At 33.6% G+C, this 21,025-nt stretch overlaps 1 protein-coding gene across 1 annotated transcript; it reads left to right on the plus strand.

Moving 5' to 3' along the window:
- Positions 1–18,929: 18,929 nt before the first annotated feature.
- Positions 18,930–19,533, plus strand: LOC126688653 (early nodulin-75-like). The gene has a single exon (XM_050383426.1). It carries the CDS (start codon positions 18,978–18,980, stop codon positions 19,344–19,346), a length of 369 nt encoding a protein of 122 aa, XP_050239383.1. The 5' UTR covers positions 18,930–18,977; the 3' UTR covers positions 19,347–19,533.
- The last annotated feature ends 1,492 nt before the right edge of the window (positions 19,534–21,025 follow it).

Consider the following 21,025-nt stretch of genomic DNA (forward strand, 5'->3'; position numbering starts at 1 on the left):
GTCGGAAGGATTGAAAGGGTACTTTTCAACAAAGTGAGTCTACCACCCTTTGACAAGTAAAGCTGCTTCCAACTTGAAAGCTTCTTTTCCAACCTCTCAAGAATCGGATTCCAAATAGAGGTTGTTTTATACAAAGTTCCCAGTGGCATACCCAAGTAAATCATAGGCAAACTGCCCACCCTGCACTGAAGAATATTAGCCAAAGTCTGAATGTTGCTCACCTCCCCAATAGGGACAATTTCACTTTTCTCCACATTCACCTTCAAATCAGTAAAAGCTTAAAAACAAGTCAAAACCAGCCTAATGGAAAAGATCTGCTCTCTAGAAGCATCGCAAAAAAGAATAGTATCATCAGCAAATAATAGATGAGAAATACGAATACCAGTAGAATTATTAGGACTCACATGAAAACCTTGAATGAGACCACCTTCCTCAGTTTTCTTCAGGATACGACTTAAGACCTCCATGATCAAAAGAAAGTGGAGGGGAGACAATGGGTCACCTTGTCTTAGACCTCTAGAGCTACCAAAGAAACTAGTAGGAGATCCATTAACCAAAACTGATAATCGAACGGTAGTGACACAAGTCTTCAGCCAACTGCTCCATCTACCCCCAAAACCCATCCTCTCTCTCCAACAGATAAAACAAAGAGTCCCAATTCACATGATCATATGCTTTCTCAATGTCTAACTTACACACCACCCCCTGGAGCATGACACTTCAGTCTACTGTCTAAACATTCGTCAGCAATAAGCACCGAGTCCAAAATCTGCCTGCCACCGACAAAAGAATTCTGTGACTCCGAAATGAGTTTATCTAGCACCAGCCTTAATCTGTTAGCCAAAACTTTGGACAAGAGCTTATACACATTGCCCACTATTGACATCCTTGTGATTTTTTTTTTGGGATAAAACATCCTTGTGATTTGATTTGACATGCAAAAGAATTTCATATTTCTTTCTTGTAATGTATATATATGTGTGTTTATTTGGTTTCCTCAATGTAATCGAGGGCTGATAATGCTTCTTGATGCATTATTTTTTTATGGAGTCCTCCTCTGGATTCATGTTGCTATAAGGTTCCAGATCCCGCCAAAATAAAAACAATGGAAAGATTCTAAAGGGAAATTTATGCAGTGAATATCAGACCTCAATTTTAAACTTATAGGTGTTGTTCTTATCCTTTGACCTTTGGAAGTTTTAACCAAATGTTTATCTCTTTCTTTTGTTACACTGTTCTCATAATTAAGAAACGGTCATACCAAATGCACAAGGCTTACTCCTAATAATTTAGAAAAACTAGAACTTTTTGTGCATGTTCAATCTGGAATTTGCAACCATTATACTATTATCCCATTCAATTGTATTTTCCTGACTTAATGCCGACATTGGTTGATTTTTCTAGTGTTGTCCTTCTAAAAAAATTAATCTGGGTTTATCTGGTTGTCTATTTACTTTTATTATTTTTTATTGCTAAACTACATGCACCCTGTAGGTCTTGAATTCATGACCTCACTCCAACCCATCATTATTGGAGAAGGAAGTGCTAGTTGACCAAATAAGGGGAACAAACTATTATCTACATTTCTATAACATTTTGATGTGATTGCTATCTTATTGTAATTTGGTATACACTTTGGATATAGTTTGAATTGATTGTGCTTCCATATCCCCTTATATATGATAAATAGTATATTACATTTGAAATCTTCATTTGGACGGGTTGTGTTGAAGTAGTTGAATGTATAAAATGCAGCAAGTTGGTATGCTGGGAGGAGTAACCTGAAAGGTTGGGCACCCCACATGTTATTCTATTTTATGATTTTTTGTTGTTGATGGTACTTATTGTTAGACACCAGTAATGTGTTTCTATTTATATAAAAAAAAAAGTGTTCTATTTAACCTTGTCATTGATTAACTCATATGTTCTTTAAGACATGAGGCTACAAGGGAAAACACAGTTTTGCTTGCTTTGTGAAAAATTTGTCTACTTAAGAGTAAACACTTAAAAGGCTAATTTTACATATTTTATGAATATTTAAACAAAATAAATTCTTAATAATCTATGCTGAAAGAGAATACTATGTGAGATGAGTGGGTACTAATGTATTTATAATTTTGAAAGAATCTTATTTAAAAAAAGAAGAAAGGTAGAAACAAAATGCTAACACCTGTCTCTTGATAAGTAATACAAAGTGCTAACGCCTTGATTCTGCCTAATCCTTCTTCCAATGTTATATTGGGACTGACTTGTGTCACCTGTGGTGTTGCTTTAACTTTCTTCTTCTTTCCTTGGATATTCCTGTAGATATATGAGACAGCAGTTAGAGGTCTATGTCCAGTTGAAGCTTCACTAACAGTAAACTTTCCGCTACCTGATTCAGAATATCCTTTCTCTTTGATGCCTGGATCCCTGGCTCCTTTTTTATTTATTTTTATGAGCATTTGATGTAGAGAAACCACTAAGCATTGGTTTGGTTCAACTTATTTTTCAGCTTCTTGAAAATGGGATTGTTTGAAAAGTTATACGTAAAAAAAGCGAAGTTTTAGAAAGCTAATGTGCATTTTTTCACCATGTTACCAAACATGTATTAGTCTCTCTGCAGTCATAGCTGGTGCAAGAGTGGTTGCTTCATAGTTCTCAAAGAAAAAAAATTTCAGTGCAGATAGTATCTGAAAAGGATATACCTGTTTGCACTAGAACAAAGAACAAATTGAAGAAAGAGAAGCTTGATAGTGAGTTATCATAGAGATTTAATGCCGAAAGTGTCGGTGGTGACTATACTATGCAGGGGAACCACAAGTGTGCTGGTATTGCTGACAATCGCAGCTCAGGTGCCAGATAGATCTTATTTACATGCTGGAGGTTCTTTGGCTGTTCTGGAACTAAAAATGACCCCTTTCCATCTCAAGGGGCAACTCAGTTCACATGGGGAAAATCAAATTAGTCATAGCTTGTGGTAAAGCCTAGTGGTCCTCTTCTGGAGGTTGGAGCAAGTGACGAGATAACTATTCAATGAAGATATGCTAGCTTTTAGTGGGGTAGGTATGGGAAGTGTGGAAGCCTCGAATTGGGTGAGGTGAAAATTGAAAGGCTTTGGTAAGTTCTTTGGCTTCCTGATAAATGGTTTCAAGGAACAAACTATGGCATTGCCGATGACCACAACGCAAGGCAGTACTTGTCACACACTGAACCAAACAGCAAGGGCAGTCAGGGAGCTCAAAAATTTTGATAACCAAAATTAATTATGATGGGAAGGGAGGGGGAAAAATGAAGTGAAGAGGCAGTTCATCATTAGGATTGAATGCTTTTTTTGAATGAAGTTACAAATATTATTGTGGAATGTTAGAGGGTCAAGTGACCCAATAAAAGGCGGATGGTCAAGAACATGATGAAATAATGGAAATGTAATGCAGGGTGAAACCACACTTGACAGTGTGGAACTCAATATTGTCAGGAGTCTTTGGGGGTTTGTGGTTGTTGATTGGGTGACACAAGATGCTGAGCATACAGTGGGAGGAATTCTTCTGTTGCTAGATAAACAAATGGTGGGAAGTATTGAAGTATCGGTTGACAGATTTTCAATGTCTTCCTTGCTGAAAAATGTAGAAAATAGTTTTTGTGGGTGTGCAGTGTGTGTACAGCTTAAACGAAGACAGAGAACAGATTCTTCTATGGCAGGAAATTAGATATATTAGGCAAAAGTGGGGAGCATCATGGTGCTTGGTAGGATTTCAATGTGGTCAGATTCCCTAAGGAAAGATTAGACATCAATAGATTCAATTCAGCAATTTTGGAGTTCTCAGATTTTATTACAAAACTAAACCTTGTTTATCAATCTTTTGCGAGAGGTGCATTTACTTGGTCAAGAAATTATGATATACCATCTATGTTCTGAGTAGACTGTGTTTTTGTCTTAGTGGAGTGGGAGGAGCATTTAATGGATTTTATTTAAATATTAATGTGATGCACAAATTTTGGTGGAAATGGGAGGTATGATGGGAGATAGTTGTGCCTTTAAATTTAAAAACATGTGTTTGAAAGTGGATTGATTTGTAGCTAAGATTTAGAATTGGTGGAATGGGTATAGTTTTCATCAACTTCCTACTTACAAGTTAGTTAGGAAACTTAAAGCCCTAAGGAATAGAACAAACTGGAATTCGGGGATGTGGGCAGCAACAAAAGGACAGTGTTGAACGAGATAATACATCTCAATGAGAAGAAATGATGTAATGTGTTAACATAGGGGGAAAGCAAACTAAGGAGAATTTAAATCTGAGATAGGAAGGTTGGCTAAGAAGAAATTTTGTGGAGAGAAATATTGCATGGTTTGGTTATTAGAAGGTGATAACAGCTAGATTCTTCCATAGGTTGGCAAATTCATATGGGAGAATGAACCAGATGAGAAGCTTGGAGTTGGATGGGACTATTGTCGAGGATAATTCGGAAAAGGTTTGGAGACCAAAAATTCCTAGATTGGATTTTTCTTCAATTGGAGAGGAGGATAAGCAGATATTAGAAAAGAAGGAAATTGAGAAGGAAGAAGCTCAACAAGTCCTTAGGGGACTAGGGGAGACAAGGCCCCTGTGTCAAATGGGTTCACAATGGGCTTTTCCAAAAATACTATTGGGTTAGAAAGAGACCATGGGGCCTTTTCAAGGAATTCCATGCAAGTTGCAAGTTTGAAAAATCCATTGCAATAATTCCTAAAAAGAATAATGCTATAAATATTAGGGATTTCAGGCCTATTAGTTTGATTAGGAGCATATAAAAATTGTTAGCAAAATGTGTTGGCTAATAGGTTGAATTTGCTGTTAGACAAGTTAGTATGAATTCTAAAAGCATGTGCCCTGCAAATTTTGGATTTAGTTCTCATTGCAAAATGAATGCCTAGATGGTCACATAAAAAGCTGAGTCCCAAGAGTGATTTGCAAATCATATATTGAAAAAGCCTATGAGCATGTTAGTTGGGACACTGTAGATTATCTAATGGAGCAGATGGACTTTGACGATAGATGGTGATGGTCAATTTATTTATGTTTTTCTATGTTTGGTTTTTAGTACTAGTCAATGGCTCTTCAACATGTTTTATTAACAGCTTGAGGGGTCTTAGGCAAGGTGATCCTTTGCTCTTTCTATTGGTTGTAGAGGTATTGAAATAGAATGTTGAGGAGAATATAGGAAGGGGGTTTCATTTCTAGCTTTAAAGTTGGAAATAGAACAAACTATATCTTATGGTATCTCAACTACTGTTTGCAAATGATTCCATTTTATTCTATGACACTGAAGTGCAACTCCTTTATATTAGAATTATTTTGATATACTTTGAAGCTATTACTAGCCTGAAGGTAAAAATCTGAGTAAGAGTGAAATTGTTCTAGTAGAAGAGGATATTTGGTAGTGAGGTTGGTGGTTTATCAATAAATTACTTAGGTCTTAGGGTTCATCTTTAAAGGCTAACATGATGTGGAATCCTATATTGGAGAAGATAGAGAGTGGATTATTGACATGGAAGCATTTATACTTGTCAAAGGGAGGAAGGGGGGATGGCACTTTTAAAGAGTACACTCTCTAGTCTGCTAGCATATTATCTTTCTTTATTCACCGTTCCTACTTATGTGAGTTAGAATTTCTTTTGGAGTGGTGAGGTGTTTTCAAATATCATTTTCTGAATTGGAATACAGTGTAGACTCATATGCACAATGGGGAACTAGGGATGCACAGGTTGAATTCTTTTAATAAATCCTTGTTAGGAAAATGGTTATGACTTTTTGGAGGGGTTGATATTTATTTGTGGAAAGTGCAGATAGGTGATTTTGTTGAAATATAGGGGGACGAATGAGGTTGATGGTCAGTGAAGGGGGTAGGAAGTACCTATGGATGTAGTTTATGGAGTATAAAAGTGGGTTGGGATGAATTTAAGCAGTACATAAAATCTGAGGTCGAGGATGGTAATTGTGTGAAGTTTTGGCATGACATGTTGTCTGGAGATAATGCTTTGAAAGAGTTATTCCCTTTGTATGCAATTGCAATAGATAAGGAAGCTTCAGTTAATAGTTGTTTAGAAGGCCAAGAAGGTGGAACTTGCTCTTGGAATTCTCGTATGATCTGTGATTTCAATGATTGGGAGTTAGAGTTAGGGATTTTATTTTATTTTGGACGCTTTGTACTCCTACATCCCAAATAGGGCTGGTCTGAATAGGATGAGGTTGTGGTTGAAGATTTAATGTTAGGTCATATTATAATTATGAGGCTCTAAGAGGCTTTAGTTATGTGGTCTTCCTTGGAAAAGTATCTGGCACATGGAGGCCTTAAAAGCGTTGCTTCTTCCTTTTTTTATTTCTTTTTTTTTTTTTGGGTATGGAAATCAGCATGGGAAGATTTTAACTTCTAATGACTTTATGAGGAAAGAAATTCCTATGGTAGAATGGTGTTGCATGTGCAAGTGCAATGGGGAGATCGTAGATCACTTCTTGTTGCATTCTGGTGTTGCTCATAATCTATGAAGCTTCATATATTCAGTATTTGGGGTGCATTGGGTAATGCGGAAAAGTTTTTTTGATCTTCTATGGGGTTAGAGACATTGGTTTGGAAAACATTCTTCCCTTTTTTTGAAACTGAACTCCTTTTTGTCACTTGTGGATCCTATGGAGGAAGAGGAATCATTGAATGTTTGAAAATGTGGAAACCTCAATTATCTACCTTAAATCCTCCTAGTGAGAGCACTCTTTGAGTGGTATAGTGTACTGGGGCATGGAGAATATCACACTCTTTTTGATTTTATTGATTCTCTATCTTTTAGATTGTAATTCTCATTTATTGTAATTTTTTAGGGCTATTCTTATGTTTTGCGTATGAGATAAAAATATACAACACATTACTAAAAAGATAAAGTTAGAAAACTTAAAATTTTGAATTTTTTCCTTTTGTGTAAATATGGAGATTTGACCCTTGGCGCTAAACCTCACAAGAAGGGGGTGGATATCACTTAAGGCCATGAGGCCACTGGCATCTTGAAATTTTGATTGATTTCAATCTTTAGCTGTCTAAAATTTTTAAGATTTTGTAAAAACTTTGTGATATAATGTTACTTGTGACTTTGTAAAATGTGAACTTAATTAGGGTAAAAAAGTAACATATGTGTGTTGACAAATTACTCAAATGCTATTTCTTCATCCAGGTCATGAACCCTGTGGGCCAACTGTGTAGTCAATACCTTCAGAAATGCAAATTGTTAGGTAAGATACTACACTATTGTTAATGGATTATGAATTAATGGGTTAATGCATCAAAACTCCAAGCTGGACTGTTGCTAGGTCAAGGCTCTAGATAGCCTATAGCAAAAGAATCACCATTTTCTTGTTTAAATTAGTTGTATGGGCTTTAGCTCATTTCATCCTTGCTCCTCTGCCCTTCAATTGTTTGGTGATTATTTGTGGATACTAAAGTAGTTACTCAACTAAAGCAATTTTTGGCTAGTAGTTAAGTTTCTGTAAGAAAGTGATGGATGAGTTGGCACTATTTGTAACTATTGTTTTTTATGAATGTACTTTTAATTGGGATTAAATATTATGGGTTTTTTTAGTAATTTAATTAGACACCAGTCCATAACGAGTTTCATTATATAGTAGTAAAGATATATGTTGTTAAGGTGATTATCTTAACCAATAATAAAATATAGTGGAAATATAAAATCTTCTGAGTCTATGAAACCAACAGGGTTGATGGACAAGGGCAAGAAAGCTTCTATAGGGTTAGTCCGTGAGATCCTACCAGTCGTGTTTCAGCTACGAACATAAGATATTATCATTATTATTATTATTGGCATTTTTTGGTGGTGTGCTAGGCAGCTAGCATAGTCATTTTTGTGTATTTAATAAAGCCTGGATTATTTGGATTGTATTTACAAAGCGTCTATTAGACCCAATAATGAATAGTGATCAACACATTTATTAATATTAGGCCCCTGTTAGTGTATTATTAATAGTATGGATTTTATTATTGTGTATTTTATAGGCAGCCTTAAGTGGGACGGGCTTACATTTTGGATTAACACAATAGAAAGATCCCTACCATCTACTTGCTAAGGTATTGGTTTGACCTCATTTTCTTTAGCTCTCATGGGGAGTTCTTTATTAGGTTTGTTAATTTATCTTCTCATTTTGATATCATCTTTGAAAATATGCTAGTCATTCCAAGAGAATGTTATAGATCCAGTTACTCTTTTGATATGTGCATCTTCATTTGACATAAGTTCTTACAACATTATGCCTGGACACTTATTCTTAATCATACATTACAATATCAAACACAGTTCTATTACGTATCTGCTCCATAAATTTGATCGTATTGACCACTAGTATCTTTTGAAGGCTTTGCTACCTTACTCTGACTTTAGTAGAATAAATATGCTAAATAAAAAGGGATAATATGCAAAGATGTGTGGTTTTCAGCTTACTTCTGAATTTTTAGATTATGCCGAGGGTGATAGGAACTTTTGTGAATCAATATCCTTGTTCACAGATTCTGTATTGTAAAACTTCTCCCTTATGCCAATTCCATTTCGAGTATATGCATTATCAGGCAGCCAAGTGCACCAGTCAAGTAGCCAAATGCATTGGACTGATGTATTTTAAGTCTTTTTAAGATAGTTACAATGTACTGCTAATTTTGTAACTCGAACCATTTTTCTAAACCCTCAAATATTTTGTACATAGAGATGTGTTAATTAAGTTACAAGACTCTTTGGTTGGTTTATTTTAGGTCCTGCAAGTGCATGGGTAAGTCCCATCTACATTTACTTTATCTACTCTGTCTGTTGTATATATATTTTCTCCGGAAAAAAAAAGTTTAGTTATTAAAAAAAGCCCTTTTTATTTTATTTTTATTTTTAAAGATTGACTTCCGTTTATATCAGAAGCCATGAATATTTTCAGCTAACGTTTTGCAGGAATACAGCCAACCCAACCCGATGATGAGAAAATAACCTTAGCCCACCTCGACCCATAACCTTATTACTGATCCATATAGGCCTTTATACACAAACTAGACTTTTAATATACAAGACCCAACCCAGATCAACAACACTAGCCCAACCAATAGGAAGCTTACCTGACCCGGGCCCAAAAAAAACGTTGGGGCCCCACCTTACAATCAAGTACCTACCTGATTTTTTAAAAATAATTCGAAGCCCAGTTCCCACACGTGAACCACAATAAGGTTCTCTGAAATTTCTGCAATTCTAGGCCCAAGTAATGATGAATTCAGAACATGTGGGCCTATCGGCAATTCAGCTTTAGTGATCTAGAAAGGTTGATACCATGGTGTCTTCTAAAGGTTGATTGGGTCAATTTCACAATAATTTTGTGATTCCAAAAGAGTTTAATGATGCAGCGGAATGCAAGATTACTCTTTTTTCTGTTTTCCCTAAGGTGATAGCTAATCTGAAGCAAGTGTTATGTGCTAGGATTTTGATATTTCAGCACTTCAATACTTGAGGTTGAGTTTTCTCCAACCAGAGGAGGATGAGTGGGAGACACATGGATATTTTAATTTTAATTTTAATTTAATATTATATAATTTAAGAATGTAGTTGTATTTTTATTGTTTAGGTCCTAGGAGTTTATTAGGCTAATAGTATTTTTATATTTAAAAGCAAGATTATTCTTGTGATAAGGCAATTAAGGTTTCTTATGCCAATTGGAATTAGGATTTAGTTTTCCTATATAAGTAAATTATTGTACTCTTTTTTAAGATGCTTTTCCTTTATCCAGCTAGCACTAGGTCCTGATTCCTTGTGGTTTTTCTCTGCATTTGATGCTGATTCTAAGCAAGCTTAGGTGCTAATTCCTAAGTACTTATCCGTTATTTTCTTATCTTTAAAATTTATTGTTGAATTGTTTTGGGTTGTCATAAGTCATTGACTTAATTGGCTCCAACATGAAGAATGTTGGTATGGCTAAGTTAAACCACTTCAACTTCATTAGCTAAAAAGAATTTTGAAAGAGGGTTTAGGATTGTTGTATCTAATGCACCATGTTGGTACCCTTTCCACTTTTTTGTAGACTAATAGTGACAAACACCAAACATCTCCCATATGCTGCTCATCCTTGTCTAGTAGAATGAGCTCTTTATGAAGGATTGTAACTTAATTGCTTGAAAAATATTTTAGGCTTCTTAAACGTCGTCTCCATCAGTGGTCAAGAAAAGAAATAAGAAATCCCTCTCTTCCGTTGTTTTGACCAAGAACACCATCTTCCGTATGCTACTCATCTATGGGATCAAGGTCATCACAAAAAGAAGCGCCAATACCACAATGGTCTAGGGCTGTAAACGAGCTGAGCATTATCGAGTAGTGCATGTTCAATCTTGGTTCGTAAACAAAAATCAAAAGCTTGAGCTTGGCTTGAGCTTGTGACGAGCTTAAAAATAGTGTTTGAGCTTGAGATCTTGGGAAAGCTAAAAAACTTGACCTTGGCTTGGCTTGGCTTGATTAATTAGTTCAGCCAAACTCAAGCTTAATATCAAGCTCAAACTCGAACTTAGGTCAAGTTTTTGAGCTTGAGATTTAAAAAAATTACATTATTAAATGCTTAAATCTCTAAAATTAAGAAAAAAGAAAAAGAAAATAGTATACTTATTTTATCATGCATCTAGTCCTACTTATGATTAGCCATTATTCAAATTAATAATTTACAAAATTAAATTCATTCATTTATCATTCCTTATCTATAGTTTCAGCAATTGTTCAAAATACAATTTTTACATTCATGTTAGATGGTAAAGGACTAAAAAGATACTTGTTTGTAACTATAATGAATGAGAAAATACTAACATGTTTCATAACTTTACTTTAGATGATTGATAGGGAAGGATCGTATGTGGTCTACTTAATTATTTATTTATTTTTAAATGTAACTATAGTCTAAAGTGGTTATTGATCAGTTTAAAGGGAAGGAAAAAATTAAGATAATATAGGTAGTGGTCTCATGTTGGCCAGGTCATTATTAAGATATGTAATGAGTATATTTAGCTAACACATATAAATTTATAAATAAGCCTATACTTGAATTGTTGTGTATCAAGCCTAATTAGTTGACGAGTTTGTTTGTGAACAATTTTTTTTGCTTGGGCTCGGTTTGTTTATTAAACGAGCCTAAAACTAAGGCTCAAGCTTGGCTTATTTATAAACAAACAAACATGAACAAGTTTTTTATCGAGCCGAGCTTAAGTTGTTCATGATCGACTTGGTTTATTTACAGCCCTAAATGGTCCTTGGTGTACACTGCAAGGAAATGCAAGCAAGCTGACTGTTTAATCTTCGCACTGACACTTTGGTCAAGGGTAATGGCACAAAAAAAAAAGGGTCTTTCAACTTTTCATAGCTTATGCTGTAGGGACTAGGGATATAAGCCATGTAAAAAACAAATGCCAACTGCTACCTAAGTTGAGCATTAGTATTGATGGAGGCAAATTGTTAAAATGTTGAATTTACTAATCAAATATAACAAAAATGGGCTGCATCGATGGAGGAAAAGCCAAAATTTTTGGCTGTTGAGCTACAATGCACAGTTATCTTTGCATGTGCATTGTAGCTCATGTTAAAAAAGAAAAAAGATAAAAAAAGTCTTCCACTATAGCTCATATTATTATGTTGTTTATATCATTTTATTGTGTTGAATGCTAAAATAAAATTACTGATGTTGGGTGTTTTGTAAAGTGAGGTGATAAAATGGATAAAATAACTTTTTGTAGTATCAATTTACTAAATTTTTGCCACCACCAATGTTGATGCTAGCTTGGCAGTGTTGCATCTATTTAAACATATAACAAACCATTTTATTTGGCAGATTGACCAATAGATAACCCATTTCCTCCCCCTCCGGCATTTATTTAGATATGATACAATAGTCAATGGTGAATCAATGGGTGAGATTGAAAATTAAAAATTCACTTTTGATCTTAACTTTTGGATTAGAAAACTTTTTAACTTTTAACCTTTTTTTTTTTTTTTTTGGAGAATAAACTTTTAACTTTTTAACCTTTCAAACTTTTACATCTCACAGCAACACCATGCGGTTATTGCATGGGATCCAAATCCCTCCAGCATTATTTCTAGGTGATTAATGTCGTTGCTTTCACTTTGCACATAACTGATATTCATGTAAATTGTTAGTTCAAAATGTCAAGTCAGTACTTGGTTTTTCAAATCCCTCCAGCATTATTTCTAGCGGATTAATGCCGTTGCGTTCACTCTGCACATAATTGATATTCATGTAAATTGTTAGTTCACAATGTCAAGTCAGTACTTGGTTTATCAAATTAAGAGGATGAGATATGTGCAACTCTTGTACACAATATGTGCAAGTAGCATCATTCTTCCTAACCTACCTAAAATGAAAAAGAAAAAAGATTATTCTTTCTAGACATAGATGAAAATGTCATTTCTCAAGTTAATCTCGTCTCCAGGCCACACCACTGTAGCAGAGTATGGAAGATTCGTTTTTGTTCCATTAGCGATTATCAAAGTATCAAGCTTTATATAGTAAAGCCTTGGTTGAACACTCGAAGTAAGAGGCCTATGTGTTGGCTCGGGGCACTAGACATTTCCTAGGTTAGTCCAGAGTCCAGTATAGGCATTGAGTTTGACAATGGAAGTTGTCTAAAGTGGGGTTCCTTCTGAAGCTAAGTGCTGGACTGATTTGGTTTACTGGTTTCACATTTACAGGTACAGACGAATGAAAATGAAGCTGATCCAAAGCATGGAATATGCTTTGGGAATATTTCTAAGTCCATCGATGAATCAATGATCAGGATTTTTAATGCAAGGAATATGCTATGGGAATATGATTTAGCACTACATTGGTTTATTTGCATTTGTTTATTGGACGTACCTAATGAAGTTTTAAAAATTGTAAATAAATAAAATAAGCTGGAAAAGGTTATGGCAAAAATAAAAAGTGTAATGGGGTAGACAAATTTGGGAATATTGTGAAATTGTTGTGTCCAAAAAACTTTTTTATTTTTTATTTTTTTTATCACATATTTTTTAGATACAACTGTCCTTTTGTTGATTTTTTTTTTATTTTTTTATTTTTTAAAAAACCCAACACTTTTGCTAAACTTGTACAAATAAGCCAATTATTTTATTTTTATTTTTTAAATAGCAAAAAGTTAATCATATTGTACACTAGAATGTTAATTTAAGCATTTTTCTTTATTTGTAATACTTATTTAAAAGCTTCTTGTTTTAAAAATAATTTTAAACCATCAATATTGGAATAATATATAAAATAATATATTTGCAAATTATCATCCTTAGTGAGAGCCTAAAGGAATGAATATATATAGATAAATTGATTGACACTTTTTGGTGTTTCCAATAAAGAGAATTAAGTTCAAATCTTTTCCCTCTCAAATATCAAATTATTATTTATTTTTTAAAAGTGACAGAAAAGTGTCGGCCTTGATAGACTATCTTCATCTAGACAAGCATGGTATTGTGAAATTTTCCTAACAAAATCTTAAAAATTTGTTTGGTACCACTTAAGGTAATTTACTAAGGTAGTCATGCTTATCAAGACTGCGTTTTGATTGTCTGTCTTCCCATCCTTTCCATTATGCATTATTTGATGTTGGAGTTGCATCCTCCATATATTAAAATAAGTGGTGTTTATTTTAAATTATGAGCTCGGTGCAAATAAGTGAACCACACGAAAATAATACTTATTAGAACACACGAAAATAGTAATATCAGTATTTTAAATAATAATACTTATTAGAACATACACGAAAATAGTAATATCAGTGTTTTAAACCGGGTTTATAATACATTACATAACTAGAGTACAGTTACAAAATAGCCTAACCTATTGCACAATGAACTTTGTTTACACTGTGCACTAGTTATTAATCTGTCTATAATAATAATAATAATAATAATAATAATAAGTGAAACTGAGAGAAACTCAAATTAGAATTCCAAATTAGAGTTCCAATTTTGCGCCATGTGTCCTAAATTTTTATTCTTAAAGAGTTTTATTTCTTAATTTTAGAATCAAATGTGGGACCACATTATAAATATTCATCCAAGTGGGTTATTAAGTACAAAAATCAAAGAGTTTATAATAAATGAATTGTAAAACAGAAAAAAAAAGTGCTTTACAATAATTTAAAAAAATATATGGACAATTTACATTTTATACCTAATAATATCTTTACAAATTTTTTTAAAGAGTTGATAAAATATAAAAATGACTATCAATGATATTTAAATTATATATATAGGAATTATACTATGCATCTTATTGTATGCTTTTAAGTGTATTTATGTATTTGCATGGAGTTACAAGCTAGTAATAATAATAAGTGAAACTGAGAGAAATTCAAATTAGAATTCAAAATTAGAGTTCTAATTTTGCGCCATGTGTCCTAAATTATTTATTTTTAAAGAGTTTTATTTCTTAATTTTAGAATCAAATGTGGGACCACATCATAAATATTTATCCAAGTAAGTTATTAACTACAAAAATCAAAGATTATAGAGTAAATGAATCGTAAAAAAAAAAAAAAAATGGTGCTTCACAATTAAAAAAAAATGGACAATTTACATTTTATACTTAATAATATCCTTACAAATTTTTTTAAAAAGTTAATAAAATATAAAAATGACTATCAATAGTATTTAAATTATTTATATAGGAATTATATCATGCATCTTATTGTATATCTTTAAGTGTATCAATTCATATGCATGAGGTTACAAGCTAGTATATATTAATAGGTAAAGTTGGGAGAAAATTCAATTATGTTTTTAATTGGATTCCAATTGTTCTTTAATTTGCACCACGTGTCCTATTTAAGTTTTTTTAATTTTTGTTCTAGGTGATGAGTTAATGAGGTGCAACAGAAAAATGGTCTAATATAAATAAGTCATCAAAAACTCAATAAAAAAAGAAAAGAAAAAAAGAAAGAAAGAGTACATGTGTATATCCAAAAGAAATTTTTTTTAAAAAAAAAGAGAAAGAGAGAAAATAATTTGAATTCATATATGTGTGCAATTGTAATTTTTTTAATTGTACCATGCATATGCATGAGTTATACATTAGTTAAAATAAAACAAGGTTGCTTGCTTCCTTTTTCTGCAGTCACATCAATATATGGGTGTGGCTAATAGTAACATTTTATATATCTTTAAGTTAAAGCAAAGGTCTGTTCTCTATTTTTCATTCCTTAAATTAATCACAGTAAGGTCTAAACCAAATTGAAAAGGTGCAAGAATTTTAAGGAAAAGGCCAAGACCCATTTTTCAAAGGGCACGGCTTCTATCCAGTGTCTTCAGTGCACTGGACCCGCTGTGATTATGACACGTGTCTATTTTGGGACATGTGTCATGATTGTAGTGGGTCCAGTGTCACAGGACACTGGATAGAAGCCGCACCCTTTTTCAAATACCAACTTACCTTCCCTGGCAGCACCTTTCTTGTATTGGCCTACCTTTACTTTTCATTTTTTTTTTTGAGAAGGATTACTTTTCAATTTGGTAGAGATATTTTTAAAAGTAATAATAGAGACCATATTTTTACAACTCCTATTTTGGTTGAAATATATGCAATACAAGTGATATTAATAAAGATCATGTTAACGGATGCTCTTAGGGTAATTGTTAATAGGGTTCGTTTAATGTATACCCTTAGGGCACACGTTAATCATCTATTTTTGGAAACATTTTTATGGGTAATTGAAGAAGCTATCAAATAAATTAGTAACTTTTTTATTTTTCCATAAAAAATTTCCTAAAATGGTTTATTAATGTATGACCTATGAGCACACATTATTAAAATCCTTGTTAATAAACCATTTTAGGAAATATTTTATAGTGCATATATGAGAAATTAAAAAAACTGTCAATTCATTAATTGTTTTTTTTTTCCCTATAAAAACTTTTCTAAAATTGTTCATTAACAAATTCGCTTAGGACATTCGTTAACTTTTTCCTATTAATAAATACTGGATCTATGAAAAGAAATTATGAAAAATATTGTGTTTTTAGTATTACTCTTTTCAAATATCATAGTAAAGTTCTTAAAAATCCATACAGTTTTTGGTTAATTAAGAGAAAGTTAGATGATGTTTGATTGAGTTATTGTGAAAGGTTTCACAACCTATAATTCAAAAGTAATAGCATGGTGACATGTTTAGGGGACATTGGTCTAATACATTATAAAATGAGTGGATTAGATTTTATTATATCATCAAGTTTTAAACAAAAGTTTTCGTCTATTTAACTTATTGATAATGTAGTTAAAATTCAATCCATTTATTCCAAAATAAACGAATAATATTTATGATCAGCCTCCAAAATAGGTACCTAACTAATTAGAGATGACAAAAATGTAGTGCCTTGAAGTGTACTACCACATATTTGTAATATATATGATATGGTACGTACATATTTTACTTTACTGACTATATATTGTTGTTGGTTTTTACATATGATTCGTATTACAAATCATATTGAAAGACAGGTATGCATGGACATATGGTCATCTATCAAGGTCGCTATCTCAAGTGAGAAATGGAGAACTGCCGCCTTAAAACACAAATATACGGTGTCAAAGTTCAAACCACCAAAACTTTGCCACGTTCACTGGGGATATATATTTTTTGTTGATTTGGGGGCCAAATTCTAGAGCCCCGATTCCGTCCATATACATAACAATGAAATTCATCCAACACTTGAAGAAAAATGGTTATGTAAAAGAATGAACAAAATTAGTAGCCACTGTTTTTTTGAAAGGGCTTTTTGTTCCCGTCAAAAATTCTGTCGGTAGAGGGCAATTTTTATTTTTATTTGTTAGTTGTACTTATCCAAATCGAGATTGGAATGTGTCTTTTTCTGCCCACTACTACTATTATAATAGATTTTTTAGACTATAATAGAGTTTGATCGTGACTTCAGATCAAAGAAGTGAAGAACCTATCATTGATGAGCAACGTTAGCTTTAGGTGAATGCATTTTTTTTTTCTTTCATAAACTTTTTTGTGACTAATTATAAGGTTAGGAAGTTATAATTGAAGTAACATCACTTAGTAAGTTGTAATTGAAGTAACATCACTTATACATAAACTCATTACTAATACCATGTTATTAATTTTTATTATTATACTACAATCACAACATGCGACAATATAGATATTCATTTTACCTCCGGCAATGCTATATATATATTAAACTGTCAAGAATTATTTACCATTTCTTAGGCAACTAGGAAAGGAAGAAAATTATAGAAAAATTAAGCAATTATTAGTTTGCTCAAATTATTTTAATCCTAATTTGAGATCAAAGAACTTGCCGAGTTGGTGCTTGATGAATTGAGTCCGGCTGCTAGATCATCCTGATTAGGTTTTGCGCCCGACACAAACTTTTCAACTTTAACCACATTTCTTTATCTTGGAATTACTCAATTATATAAGGCGCATTTTAAATTTATTTATTAATGAGAGAGAGAGAGAGAGAGAGAGAGAGAGAGAGAATAGTGCTTGTCTCATTCATTCATGTTTACTTGTGGACGTAGACCTAACTAAACCATGTAATTGTAATCTTGTTTTGTTCTATGAGTTTTCTTGTTTGTTTCAATTGATTTTTTGTTTTTCCAATGTGACCTCAGATCCTCAATTCATAGCAGCCGAACTCTATCCAGCATTTTCTATTTGGTTTTTCCTCCTCTTTGGCAATGTTTATTTATTTATTTTAATAACTTTTTTGATCCATGCTGTTACTTCAATATTCTATACAAATCATACTAAAGTCAATTGGAAATTGCTAGTGGGTAAGGCCATATGGAAAAATTAAGGTGCAGAGGGTTTAGTTTTTATACGGATGTATTAATTGCATTATACACACCTATAGTTTAAGCTTTAAATCAATTTAAGTTGTTGCTAAGAACTTTATAGCTTAATTGGTTGGTACCTTCTAGTATTTCAGACAGAGATATCCTAAGTTCAATTCCTTCCTCCTCCACTATTGAATTATTACAAAAACTCCAAAGTTCAATTCTTCCCACCCAACAATTGAATTATTAAAAAAAAAAAAAAAAAATCAATGACTTGTTAATTGTACTTTACAAAATTACACTGTACTCATGTGAGGTTCAAGGGATAAAATACAACCTTTTATCCCAGACTTTTTTTTAGGGATGGAGACTCAAAGAGTTATGCCATTAATGAAGGATCCGAGTCTAAAGCTCAGTTGCTGGTGTGGATGTCTTTGTAGGTAATGGGGTGGGGCATGAAGCATAGATAGGAAGTTTGGGTGTTTTATAATTGGGTAGAACTGTTAGCTATGTTGATTTGGTGTTTGTATCCAGTTTGTGCTGCTGGTTTCAATGTATTACTTTTTTCTATGTATCATTTGGTTTAATAAAAGGAAAATGATTTGGTGCAAATTAAGTTGCAGTAACTCTTGTAAAAATGTACATATGTCAATACCTTAAATAGACATTTGTCCAGGTTTATATTTAAATGAAAATACCTTGTCAAGATTGAATTTTTTATCAAATGGCCACTTAACATGTGTGTGCAAGAGTTGCTGCAATTTAGATAATAGATAGACAAATTGAAGTTGAGTTGTTGTCTCTTTTCTGTCTATTGAGGGTCCAAAGTTTCAATTTGAATTATCCCTATTTCCGATAAATGATTTACAAAGTGGATTCTAACTTTTGACCAATTGGTTGTCTCAGTTGCAGACCCTAGCAAATAGTCCAACTTTTCAACTATCAGTGGGTCTCAAAAACACAAAAAAATGTGAGTGGGTTCCAAGTGGACACTATCACAACAACGTGTCATCATAAGGAAGATCTTTAATTCCTCAAATGCGAACCATGTGGCGTGCAATCATAGGCCCAAGCCCATTATAAAAGGCCATCAAATTTCTCAAGTTTGTATAACCATAATTCTAAGTCTTTCAAGAGCCCAAAATGTCTACCAAACACTTGGTTTTGTTGCTTCTCGCAGTGGTGCTTCTCACTACTCACTCTCTGGCTGATCACCATAAGCCACCACACAAACCACCGCACAAACCTCCTTCAGCTGAGGAGACTTCCCTGGATTCAAATTTGGATGGCAAACCTCCCAAGGGATACAAGCCACCACCAAAACACAAGCCACCTACCTCATTGGACGGGATTGATGAGGAAAAACCCCCACACAAGGAACAACCAATAGGCCCTAAAAAACCACCACACAGGCCTCCAGCACAGGAGTCCTCACTGGAACCAAACTTAGATGGCAAGCCTCCCAAGGGTTACAAGCCACCACCAAAACACAAGCCTCCAACGTCCAACTGAGTGAGCCTATAGCTAGCTAGGCTCTTGTTGGTATTATCGTATGTGTAATAAAAAGAGATGCGATAGCTAATATCCTCTCCCATCCGACTATTGTTTATGCATGTACCATTTGCTACTAGTTGGATATGTTCGTGTCTGTACCTGTCTTTGCTTATTATGAATATAGTCGTGCACTTTGTTCTTGTTATGTATAAATTTCATTGGAACCTGTGGTATGATATGTTTGTTTGGTACTTTTATGTGATCTTTGTTTTATGCTACACTAACACTAAAATAAAAAATTCATGTGAAAAAAAAAAAAAAAGAAGAAGAGGAGAAAGAAAGAAAGAAAAAAGAATGTCGATTGATGCCTACACAGAATAAGTACAGCACACCCTGTAGCCAAATTTAAAGCTCAACATTTGTATACCACTAGTACTAGGCATCACTTTCGTTAATATTTAAATTTTTTGGTATCTATTAGGTTAAAACATCAATTCCAAGTGAATTATTATTTTTTATTAAGTAATACAAAGCACTAACGCCCTGATTTTGCCTAATATTTCTTCCAATGTTATATTGGGACGGACTTGTGTCACCTGTGGTGTTACTTTGACTTTCTTCTTCTTTCCTGTGAAATTCCTTGATATATGAGGCAGAAATTAGAGTTCTATGTCCAGTTCAAGCTTTACTAACAGTAAACTTTCCACTTCCAAATATTAAAAGATCCTTTCTCTTTGAAGCCTGGATCCCTAGCTTCCAATTTTGGTGGAAAGTATCTTACGTGGAGAAACGACTGAGTGTCTAATTGGTACAACTTATTTTTTAGACTTTTAAAAATAAGATTATTTGAAAAAAATAATTGTATTTAATAAGAGTCACTACAAGAAATTTGTACTATTGCGGCGGGTGCAAAAACCGCCGCTATATGTTGCACATTGTGGTGTTTTTTCGGACCGCTGCTGTACATGGGGTCTCTTGTGGCGTTTCATTGGACCGCTGCAATAGATCTAGTCTTTTTCGGCGTACTAATAGTGGTGGTATATAAAACTGCCACAATATATGTGTTTTAGCGGCATTAGACTTAGCTATAGTAGTGCTCCATCAACCTGCCACAATAAATATAGCCTTTTGTGGCATATTACAGCGGTGGTATATGAAACACTGCAATATATTAGTTTTAGCGGCGTTTGATTTAGTTATAGCGGTGGTATTATCAAACCACCACAATATATATCTTTTTGCGGCATGTTTTTTTAGTTATAGCGGTGATTTACGTGACTGCCGCAATAGACCTTTTAATTGCCCAAAAGTCCAATTCCCCCCCCCCCCCTCCCTTTTTTTTCCTTTCCCTCACCCAAACCTATCAATTTAGACCCTAACCTTTTCATTTGTCATCCGTTTGTCTCCCTCTAAAAAAAAAAAAAAATACTCTCTCTCTCTCTCTCTCTCAAATTAAAATCTCACATCATTGATCTCAAAACCCAACGATTGATCTTCCCACCATTGCCACGCATTCTCACTCTCACACCCTAGATTGGGTCTCTCTCTATTAGCACTCATCGCCACTGCTAGTCAATTAAAGCCCCAAAAACAGCCATCGACTTGGACGAAGCCAAATGCTTGGCTTTCGCTATTGACAACATCGACAAATCAAGGTGAAAATTAGGTAAGGTGAGTTCTTTTTTAATCTCAATGAT

This window comes from Quercus robur, chromosome 6 (genome assembly GCF_932294415.1).
Source record: "Quercus robur chromosome 6, dhQueRobu3.1, whole genome shotgun sequence".
NCBI classification, from domain to species: domain Eukaryota; kingdom Viridiplantae; phylum Streptophyta; class Magnoliopsida; order Fagales; family Fagaceae; genus Quercus; species Quercus robur.

Bases quoted from the DNA above. Each gene is read 5' to 3' on its own strand.
- LOC126688653 (XM_050383426.1), top strand. From the start codon at position 18,978: ATGTCTACCAAACACTTGGTTTTGTTGCTTCTCGCAGTGGTGCTTCTC.